Source organism: Quercus lobata, chromosome 9, assembly GCF_001633185.2.
Source record: "Quercus lobata isolate SW786 chromosome 9, ValleyOak3.0 Primary Assembly, whole genome shotgun sequence".
Taxonomy (NCBI): Eukaryota; Viridiplantae; Streptophyta; class Magnoliopsida; order Fagales; family Fagaceae; genus Quercus; species Quercus lobata.
The window spans coordinates 27,016,326-27,028,008 of NC_044912.1; the positions used below are offsets into that span (position 1 = coordinate 27,016,326).

Consider the following 11,683-nt stretch of genomic DNA (forward strand, 5'->3'; position numbering starts at 1 on the left):
GGTCTGCATAGAACATGAAAGGGAAGGAAATTTTTAAGCAGTAGGATTTCTACAAAAACTGGCCAGATATAACCCATCAGATCTCAGAGTTTCACTAGTTACTGTCTCAAACCCAGATCATAACCATTAAGTATTCATTTGTATGCATTCTCTGCCAAGATTTTCTATTAAACAAACATGCTAATGGGATTAAATCACAAATTAGCAATAAGTACGAAAAAGAGGAAAATAAATGAAAGATTTTGTAACAAATTTTTGCACAATAAGCAGAATTGACTAGATTTTTCTTCAACAAAATTTTCTGTGCTTTCATCTTCTCATTTACATAACAGTGATAGTACAATATACATGTTGATCTGTAAAGGAACTAAAAAGATCAATGTGCATTTTTTGTTTTTTTTAAAAAAAAGGAGTAAAAGATCATGATGCTATTTTGTACAATAATTAAATGTAAATAACAAGAAGAGACAGAACCAAGCATGAGGAAACCAACCGTTTCAGTTCTCATCATCTTAATGGGGATGTCTTCAGAGACAAAAAACTGTCCAGATCTGAGATTCTCGAATTGTCAACAGTAGGTGGTCCAAAAACCTCCCAAAAGCGAAGAGTCTCATCTGCCCCAGCTGATACCGCAGTTATACCATCAGGGCTCTGCATTAAATCAGCAAAGGAACTGATTTCATGTATTTTGAAGATACACTCTATAGTCTACCTGCCAGTTAGGCTGTTCTTTGAAATTCTAACAGCCTCATTGATACCTTGTATGGTATCTAATGCACAAATATGTCATCTTGCATAGGGCCACTTAAATGAGTTGGAGACAGCACCATAATAAATAGATTAGTCATATTTAGGAATTTTTACTTCATTCAAACTGATTAGAGTGATGGCTGCCATTCTTGAACTGCCCCATATTTAGTAATGGAGTCAGTACACTAGATGCTATATAAAGCACAAATGGAGCCATTCAAATTCTCTGAGAATAAATTTTTAACTTAAAACTCTTATAGGGTCAAACCTGGCAGAGGTGGAGGACTCTGGATGCATGGCGCCTGAAATCTCCTACTTTAGTCATGGACGGATACCTCCATAAGCATAGCTGGTTCCGATGCTCAATTGTGCCGAAGCCATGGCCACTCAAGATCTCTTTGTGATGCCTATTCCACTCAAGTCCACAAATCTAGATAAATAACACCAAAGGGTGTTAGAATAATAGTTAAATGATTAAATTCATTAGTTCATAGTTCATATTAGTTTATGCTTTTGAGATAAACAGTAGTTTGTCATGGTATAAGAGCATATAGCCTGAGTTCGAACCACTATACATTCTGGTATAATGCATTTATTCCTTTGAACTGATTAACACCATGAGTTGACTAATTAGAAAATTGTAGATACTACGGAAAACTTATTAAAACAGAAGAGCAAATTCTATAACTTGCCTGAGCTTTGGTATCTATGCTGCTGATGCAGGTCCCCTTTTGTGTATTCCATATCTTAATACAACCATCTTTTGTGCCTCCTCCAGAGGCCAGTACATCGGACTGATATGGGCACCACGCAAGGGCCTTGACTGCAGCGCAATGGTCATTGAAGCGATACAAGAAATTGGATGAGCTCATTTTGGAAGCTTCCCATATGTATATGAGATTTTCATTGCCTCCACTTGCCAATGTATTGCCTCTACTTGACCATTTCAAGCCACACACTTCTTCAGTATGTATTTTTATACGGGAAGTCAAATTGTTTGGGGCTCGAACTGCCAAATAAAACATGTATGCCAGATCATAAACATATAAATTATCTCATTCTATCAATTATTTATTACTCGCAGAACAGAATAAGTATAGGTAATAGCATATAATCAAATTACCATCATGATTAATGATGGATTTGTCCTCACTTCCTGATGTTAGAATGTGACCATTCCATCCAGTGGCTGCTACTCTGCCATTATGACCTTCTAGGCTTCTAATCTGTGGGTTAAGCATACAAGTAACCCGAACCTTTAAATCCAAAACAAATGAATAATATTTCAAAAAAGGCAGAAAACATACACAGATAGTGCTTTACAAGTTTAGAGGTCTCGGCATCCCAGATTTGAAGTCTGGAATTTATATACCCAACTGCCATTGTCTTGGCGTCCCCAGACCATGCCAGACTTGTAGGGTAATCATTGGCACCGACTTGCAACAGCTTTTGTACACCTCCGTTCTCCGAGTTCCACAGGTACAATTCTGAGCCCAGAGCAATGGCAAGAATGTAGTTTTTCCCCCAATCCATGACATTCAGGTAGTAGTCATTTTTTATGTTTGGAGCATCTAGAATCCTAGTTTCTCTCTGCAAAAAAAAATACAAGTTACCTGTGAATGAAGAGTATAAAATGTAAACAATGAATGGAGTAAATATGCAGCCTTTACAAACATGAATCTGAACAAGGGCACAACATACTTTCATGAAGCCCAAGCCACATATCTGATTGTCCAGCTTAGCATACATCTACATATATGGCTTCATGAAAGTACCCTAGACTGTCAAAATTAAGGGCTGCCAGTTCTTCATAAAATTCCGAATGACGAGAAGAATGATCCGTGCAATCCATACAATACCCCTTCCACAAGGGCAGATCTTGAGTTTGTGGCCTCCCCCACATTGCAAGCCATAGAATGAAAGTGGCAATTTGAATCTAATACATTCCTAAAATCAAATGCCTCCAAGAAACTTCACCCCTCTTATCCTGATTGTCCACTTAGCGGAAAACTGACGTTTCTTTTATGGAATCAAAAAAGATTTTGACTTCACAACCCATTGAATATAGTGTCTTAACTCTTACCCAGTGGCCACATGCTGAACAGTTGATCAGCAGCAATCGGAAATATCTAGATGGAATCACTTGTATTATTTAGCCATCTTGGCATTTCTATCCACCGCCCTACAAAACCTAGTTCCCAAAAATAACCACTAAGGCTCCATTAGAAAGCCAATTATCAAACCAAAATAAATTTCAGTCAGGTACAAACATCCTCAAAGTTCATGTGTGATTTGACTGCTTCCTATGTTTTGTGTTTGTTTGATCAACAACCTCATCTGTACTTATTTTCTTCAACTCTCAACTTCACATGTGATATTTGATGTGCAATGGTCTCAGTTCTATAAAATTTCTGTACATAGAAAGATTCAAATTAAAAAAAAAAAAAAAAACCCTTAAATCACATCCTAAAATTTAATTTAATCCTAAAGAAGCTAAAATGATGTACACTGCTGACAACACTATAACGAATATGCAGACCTCTATCGTGTCTGAAACTCCAAAGCAAGACATAGAATTTGAATACTGTCATGATAAATACCAAACAGGTCCTGATTTGGTCCTATAACTCTAAATAAGGCCACAGAATTAAAAGCACTATCATGATTGTCCAAAAGCACTATCATTTGCAGTTGTCTCTTCGCCTTCATGGTGCTAAGAACTCTCAGCATATCCTATTAATAAAAATCTAAATGAACATATATATATATAAGCAAAACAGAAATATACATGAATTAATATGAAGTTATGTATTCAAACTCATAAAATATGGTCAAAACCACACAGGAGTTAGAAGAAAATAAGAAAAGAACAATAAAGTGATTACATTGGGCAATTTCCGAAACTGATACTGCTTTGTACTATAATCCAATGCCTCAACCTCTTCCCGTTGCATCTCATCAATATGGCGAATAGATCTTCTACTTGATTTTGGGCTTCCCCTAAAAACCAACATTCTAAACGGTCTCCCTTCCGAATCCAAGGTCAGCTTGTCCTTCAATTTCTGTCGGTATACTTCCTGCCTCAAAGAAATGAATAGAGATTACCAAAAAAAAAAGAAAGATTCCCACTTCCTAAATTGCAACAAGTTCATCAATTACCCAACTCAAATTTCAAGATATTCTATAAACCCAATAATCCCAAGAACTTAAATACCCATTTGAAGTTGTCAAGATATTCTACAAATTTTGAGTCACAAACATGAAAAGACCCTTGAATCTAACTCATCCGTTCAACAACTTCAAGAACACAAATTCAATAGAAATAAAAAACCCATATAACTACCTAAGCAGTCAATCACAAAATACTAATTTCAAATACAAACATAGCACCCAAGAACGTAAATAACTCAATAAAAAAAAACCCAAGTAACATTTTCACACATTTAAAAAAAAGAAAAAGCAAGAGAGCAGTGAGAAGAATGATGAAACGTACATTAAAGTTGGGATTGAAAACTTTCTTGGTGGTGGTTGTCAACAAACAGTGGGCTTGATCAAGATCCATCAAACTCCTATTCGGTATGAACCGGTCTCCCTTCATAAAATACCAAAGAAAGAAGATAAATTCAAATTAGGAGACGGCAAAGAAACAAAGAAAAAGAAAAAAAGGGTTGTGGTTTGATTTGTAAGTAGTAGAGTGAGAGTGTACCGGAAAGTCGTATTGGGTGGTGGGGTCGCTGGGGAGGCGAGTCGGGGAGTACCAATCTGGTTTAAGTTCCCACATGTTTTGGTTGCTATTTGCTAAGAAAGAAGAAGAAGACGAAGAAAGTAAACCGAGGACAACAGGGGGCTTTGGGTTTGGGTTTTTGCTAAGGTATATATATCTATCTCCCGCCAATTAGTAACTCAACCGTTATTACTTGTTAGTTGGTTTGTGGTGGTAAGGTACATCTATCTCCCGCCAATTAGTATTTTTGTGTCGGGTCTGATCGGGTTAGTTCGGTTTGGGGTTGCCCACGGTAAACTAACTAATCAGTTTTAAATTGGTGGGAGTCTTATAAAAACATTTATCTCATTAGTGATAGAGCCACTTAATTTAGGATGGCAAGATGCCTCCATCCTACACTCTACCTCAATTTTCCTTGCTCTAATCTTGTGTGTGGCTGTTCCTTGCCATGAAGATGGGAATGGGGTGGCGATGAGGATCCCATGATATGACCTTGTCCTACGTCGTTGCTATCGCTCCCCCACCTCCTCCTCCCCAACCCCCAAATTAAGCATTATTATATATACTTCTCACATATTATGAGGGGTTGATTTAGGAGTTTTCAAGATCTCATGAGATCTATGAGGTACTTCCTGTATAATATAGCTTTAAATATGTTTTTAGTTCACAATTTTTTGGGTTTTTATTTATTTATTTATTTAAAATTTTCGGACCTTAATAAATTTATTGTTTCATTTTAGTCATTTATTTAAATTGTGTTTCATTCTCATCCTTTACTATCACATAATTGACAAAAATTGCTGACATGACTAACAAAATGTGTTTGTTTATGTTTAGACCCCTTAAAACCAGATTAGTTTAACCTAATGAATTAACCAACTAGTTACTTAGGTTAATTATGAGATCTAGGTTAAACAGATGCAAACATATTACTTAGTGTAGAAAATTAAAGAAGATGGTAATATGATGACTCAAGAAAAGCAATGAAACCAATCGTTTCAAGGTTAAAACTTGGCTAGGATTTAACCTAGCTATTCTCAAAGTAAACAAATCTACTATGATAGAATGGAAGATTACAATTGATTTAAACAGTAAATCTAAAGCTACATCTTGTAAAACTTACTAATACGACCAAGTGTAGCTCCAACTCCGTGAACTTTTCTATCTTAGATTTGCTGAACACAAACTCCCACGGTTGTGATTTTGAGATCCCACTCAAAGGTTTAACAACAAAAACTCTCCAGTTTGTGACTCTAAGACCACCCTTGAAAGTTTAAATCATCAGCTATATATGATCTTGTTGTAGCAACTTCAGATTTACCGATTCCAATAATATGTAGAAGGAATTCTGGTAGTGACTTTTAAAGGAGAAGACACAGTACCTTTTAAATCTCAAAAGAGCACCTCCAAAGTCATTACAAAATGTGCCTTAGCATTTCCTTTAAATACTAGGAGAATTAGATTTGAAACCTTAATCACTTAATGGGTTTAACAGGCTGATGGGCTTTAATTAAATTTTGCAAAACCCGTCTTCCGATCGGTCAAACCTGGCATGTATCGAATTCTTGAACCTACATCTTCCTTTTTCTTGTATTCTAACTTGGAGCACCTTGAGCATTGTCTAATATATCTTATAGACTCTAAGATCTATATTTAGATAAGTTTGTGCTCATAGTTTGCCAATTGTTCTAAACTTTTAAAACCTAACAAAATGTTTTTGTGTCAGTGTGGACGACTAAATTTCTAGTTTGAAATGAGTCAAACAAGTAAAATAGTTTCACAAATGTGAATTTGTATCGATGAATGTGTGGTACAATTCTCTGTGATTACAAAAGAGTAATCATTTGATTCGATCTCCTTGAAAGATTTGTTGATTGGACTTGTGGTAATGTGATTTTGATTCAAACACAAGATATCCTTCAATTTGGCTGAGGAATGGATCGAAGATCTTTGAAACGGAATTACATCGCTTACATGTGCTGGGCTGCATATGTCATCGCTTACATGTGTTGGACTGCTTATGTCATTGCTTACATGTACTAATGCGTGATTGGTTCTTGCATGACACTTAGCAAATTTTTGTTAGTTTCTGAGTAGTGATAGCAAAACCGTGCAACAACATGTGGCGCTTTGTAATTGGTTGTATTTTGTGGACTTGGTAGTATGACATGTCAGCTTGTGATAGGTTGAGAATTTTCTCTCTCTATAAATGCCCCCTCGAGACTCGTTCAAGCACACAGTTTCGGAGTGTGCTGTGGGAATGAGTTTCGAAAAATGGATTTTTACACTTGACTCTTCAAATGAAGTAGTTGAAGGTGGTGGAGCTTTCAGTAGGATGAGATAATTTCCGAAGAGTAGACCCACCCATATGAAAGGCTTTGATGAGACTGAAAAGGGGTTTGCGAGTATTTGAATGTATTTGCGTGATGGAGCCTTCTTAGTAGAGGTTAAGTTGAAGTAATTTCAAAAGAGTGTTCCATGGTACTTGGAATGGGTTGGTGAGGCTGAAAGTTATTTTCAAGAAGTTGGATGTATTAGTTTTTAGACCCCTTAAAACACAATTGGATTAACCTAGTTAATTAGCCAAGTTGTTACTTAGTCCAAATTCCAAGTCTAGGTTATCACAATCAAACAATTATATCATGCATAGCAGCGGAAAATAAATAAGACAATGATATGATCACCCAGGAAAACCAAATCGGTAAAAACCTGGGGAGGATTTGACCTAGCTATCCTCAAGGTAAAAAGTAAATCCACTAGAAAGAATCAAAGTTCATACAAAAGGACTTACAAGCACCCCCGCTTGACTTCCTAATACTACCAACCAGTAGAACTTATTGACACGACCACGTGCAAGTTCCAAATCCACGGACTCCTTCTTTTTTTGGCCTTTGCAAAACACAAACACCCCCGTTTGTGACTTTGAGATCCCACTCAAAGGTTTAGCAACACAAACTCTCCTGTTTGTGACTCCAAGACCACCCTTGAAGGTTTAGATCATCAACACCTTTGATGACAAGAGAAGGCAGCAACTTCTATAATACCGGATCTTGAGATTCTTCAAGGAATAATACCGGTAGAAGACATAAGAGAGCTTTTTAGGAACTAAACCCTAAATACAAAAGAGGCACACTCTTTTCTCTCTGAAAAGCCACATAAAAATGTGCTTAAGGTTTCCTTTATATAGTGGGAGAAGTAGATTAGAAACCCTAATCCTAAATGGGCTTGAACTGTTGTTTGGGCTTAATTAAAATTCTGCAGATACGACTTTCGATTGGTCGAGCCTGTCTTTCGATCGATCGAATCAGATAGATTATGAAATCTTCTTCCTGCAGCTTGTATGTTCTTGAATCTTGACTTGAATCACCTTAAGTATTGTCTAATAATACCTATAGACTCTAAGATTTATATCTAGACAAGTTTGTGTTCACGATTTGCCAATTGTTCTAAACATTTAGAACCTAACAGGATGTACTTGCAAGATTGAATCATTTCAGTAGTGAGGTAATTTCAGAAGAGTATTCTGGATTGTTGGCGGCGATCACAGGGTGTAGAAGATGGGGAAGAGTTGAAGATGTTGGTTGGGTATAGCATGTAGAGTCATGGGGCTAGCCTCGTGTTTTTAAGAACTTCTGGTGAATTTATTTCGGAAGAATATGCTTTGGATTACAGCGAGGACATGTGGGAAAGTGGTTGAATGTGCATGTGTTATTGTATCACTTAGGTTAAGTTGAGGTAATTTCAGAAGCTTATGGATTTTGGGTATGTTGGTGGTGGTGTGAAGAAGATGGAAATGAAGCAAAGTGAATGGGTGAAACATACGCCACCATGGTGCTGGCCCTGTACATTAGGGACCCTCTGGTGTAGATGTTTCTGGGAAGTACACCTTTGGATATGTGACTGACTGCATGTTGAATGAGGTCCGATGGCAAGTTGTTGAATGTGCATGCATGATGGGACCATGTTGATGGACGTTAAGTTGAAGTAATTTCAGAAGAGTACTTTCTGAAATACTTCAAGCTGAATTTAAGTTGGAGTAATTCCAGAAAATGTGTTTTGAGGTACCAGCAATGATGACCTTTGGGTCCCATGCTGGTGGGAACATGGAATGAGGCTTTGTCGACCATTTACCGACACCAAAGGCTGATTTCTAATGAGTTGGTACCTTGGAGGTCATTGTAAGTGTTGGATGAAAGACAATTTGTAGGATACCCCAGCACTTTTTACCAACTTCACCTAATGCCACTTGTTGGAAAAGCACAGAAAAATGAAAGGTGGAGCTAACTTGTGATCCTTGTTTTAGAAACCGGCCAAGTTGCTGTTTGTTCTGAACTGCTACCTCAACTGGAAGACCAAGCAATTGGAGAGAGACTACAGGAGCCTTGAGCTTAGGAACAGGTGTCTCTGCTGGACTTGGATTTCCTAGCCAACCAAGTCCGAGGAAGCATGGAACGACAACACCAGCATTGTTATGAGTAATTTTATGGACAAATGTGGTCGTTAAAGGGAGAAACAAAATTTGTTTGGATCTCAAAACTACAATGATGTTGTGAAGAGGGTTTCTACCGAACCATGGGAGGGTTGATTTCAAACTGATTATGAAGTAATATTGGTTGCTAGGTGTTGAGAATGATGAGGCTATAGTGAGAAATGGTTGTGAGAAGGAGGACTTGAAAATTTGAAAGAAGCAAATCTTCATTTCATGATTTAGTGTGTTTTTCTTGATGAGTTCTTGATGAATCCGACCCTTTTATTTATAGCGGAGAGATGAAGAATAGTAGATGGGTAGTTGAGAATGGCGGTTGAGAATTTTTGGTGAGAATGGTGGATGAAAACGGTAGATAGGAATAGTAGGTATCGAACGGGAATGGTAGGTTGGAGACTGGTAGGCACCGAACGAGAATTGTAGGTTGAACTAGTGACCTAGTGTAATTTCAAGTTCAAGACACACTTGTGAGAGTTCATTTGTACTTTGGAAGGGAAGCCTTGATGAAGTCTGGAGAATAACCTTGAAGGAATCCAGACCAAGTGGATGAATCTCAAATTTTGATCTTGGGAGCTTAAGTTTTGGAGATTGCTAGTACTTCGGAGAAATGGGTCACATAGGTGGTTTCCAAGTCCAAAACAAATAGGCAGATTTCAAAATCAGAATCTATGCGAAAATCATAATAGGACATGCTTTGCTCGGACATCTTGATTCTTGGTCAAAGTTCACATTAAAGCCAATAGCTATAGAATCACACTATTCGAGCAATTTCGGATTCTCAAATGAAGAAATAGACCCCAAAATGGAATCTACGTGAAAAATTGGGCAAAACAAGTCCTTTTTGAAAATTTTGACTTTTGGTCAGGATTTGTGCAAAAGTCAACTTTCTAGAACTTGGACGGTTTGCACAATTTTTGAGTCTCAAACAAAGAAACGGATTCCAAAATTGGAATGTACGCGAAAAACTGAGTGGGACAGGCCTCTTTTGAAAATTTTGACATTTTGGTCAAAGTCAAAGTTCAACTTAGTCAAATCTTTTTCTTTTTTTTTGCAGGCGGTTCGGACCGGGTCAACCGAGTCGGCCTGGACAAACGGGCCAGACCGTAGTGGAGAATGACGTCATAGCATTGGAGGGGCTAGTGTGAGCGCGTGGCGCGTATGCGCGCGTGAGGTAAGAGCCGGAGTGTGTGAGCGCGTGAGTATTGATGGAGGCGTGTGTTTCGTTGAGGCAGCGTTTGTCGGAGATTCTAGAGGCGCGTGGCTCATGTTTTGGACCTGAAATTTTCAGGTTTTGTAGATTGGAGGCTATGGTGTCAATTTTGTAAAATTGTGAACAGATTTGCATAGTTTTGAGGGACTAAACTGTTGGTTATTGAGAGTTTGTGGCAGCGCGTGGTGGCGTGTTGATGATGATCTTTCTGGGCTTTGTAGATCGAAGTCCTCTGGATCGAGTGGTAATGCCATTTCCTTGAAATGAATTCTGGATTTATATGAATATGAAGGAGTAGGCCGCGATCCTCTGAAGCTTTTGGCGGCGCGTGGCCGGGAATCTAGACCTGGACTTTTCAGGTTAGGTAGATAAGAGCCGGAGTGTGTGAGCGCATGAGTACTGATGGAGGCGCGTGTTTCATTGAGGCAGCATTTTTCGGAGATTCTAGAGGCGCGTGGCTCATGTTTTGGACCTGAAATTTTCACGTTTTGTAGATTGGAGGCTATGGTGTCAGTTTTGTAAAATTGTGAACAGATTTGCACAGTTTTGAGGGACTAAACCGTTGGTCATAGAGTGTTTGTGGCAACGCGTGGTGGCATGTTGATGATGATCTTTCTGGGCTTTGTAGATCGAAGTCCTCTGGATCGAGTGGTAATGCCATTTCGTTGAAATGAATTCTGGATTTATATGAATATGAAGGAGTAGGCCGCGATCCTCTGAAGCTTTTGGCAGGGCGTGGCCGGGAATTTGGACCTGGACTTTTCAGGTTAGGTAGATCGAAGGTCGTAGAAGATTTCTGTGGTTGAATTTTGTGAAATCCTGTCAGAAGTTTTAGAAATCACGAAGAGGAGATAGCAGGCATTGTCAAACTTGTTGCCATTTTAGTCTTCATTGTGGTTCTGACAGTGTTTGACATTGGTTAATCAGCAAGTGTTTCTGCTTTCGAGGTCGGCAGTACAATCAATTTGAACAATACATGGCCTAGAAGTTCATCCCAGGTCTTGTGCAGTAAATTTTTAGATGACATGTGTACTTTTGTAGGCCTATAATCCATTTTTCTGAGGTCTAGTGTAATAGTTTCTTTATGATGCATTTATGGGCACCCCCTTTTTTTTTTCAAGGTTTGGTGCAGTATCTTTTGAAAATATGGTATTTTAACTATTTACACACCTTTTTCCTTTTGTCCATTAGCTTCCAAGGATCCCTATATAAAGGCATTCGGAGCATGCACTAAGCTTGTACATGCATTGTCTTCAGTGGAGTGGGTAGCATAATACTCTTTAGTGTAGAGAAACTCTGACTTTTTTCTTTATATTTATTTATTTATTTAATGTTTAGCCTGTACTAATCTCTCTCTTTTTTTATTTTTTATTTTTTATTTTTTAATGTTTTGTCTGTACTAATCTTTTATTTATTTTATTTTATTTAGTTATCATGATGCTCTTTTTCAAGGATTCAAAGATTGGTTAAGAGAAAGATGACAAGGATGCAAAGGCTACAACTTTGATTGTTC

The 11,683-nt window shown here is 37.9% G+C and overlaps 1 protein-coding gene across 3 annotated transcripts; it reads right to left on the minus strand.

The window, feature by feature from the left end:
- Positions 1–286: 286 nt before the first annotated feature.
- On the minus strand, positions 287–4,716 carry LOC115960849 (cell division cycle 20.5, cofactor of APC complex-like). 3 transcript variants are annotated; one of them, XM_031079847.1, is made up of 8 exons: positions 4,457–4,716; positions 4,244–4,342; positions 3,636–3,827; positions 2,074–2,340; positions 1,904–1,976; positions 1,443–1,759; positions 1,019–1,180; positions 287–651 (listed from the first exon to the last, which is right to left on the minus strand). In XM_031079847.1, exons 1-8 carry the CDS (start codon positions 4,529–4,531, stop codon positions 508–510), a joined length of 1,329 nt encoding a protein of 442 aa, XP_030935707.1. In that variant the 5' UTR covers positions 4,532–4,716; the 3' UTR covers positions 287–507. The 3 variants fall into 3 exon arrangements, with proteins under 3 accessions (XP_030935707.1, XP_030935708.1, XP_030935706.1); XM_031079848.1 differs by having other exon boundaries at positions 1,874–1,976; positions 2,128–2,340; positions 4,457–4,715; XM_031079846.1 differs by having other exon boundaries at positions 1,874–1,976; positions 4,457–4,714.
- Positions 4,717–11,683: the final 6,967 nt, after the last annotated feature.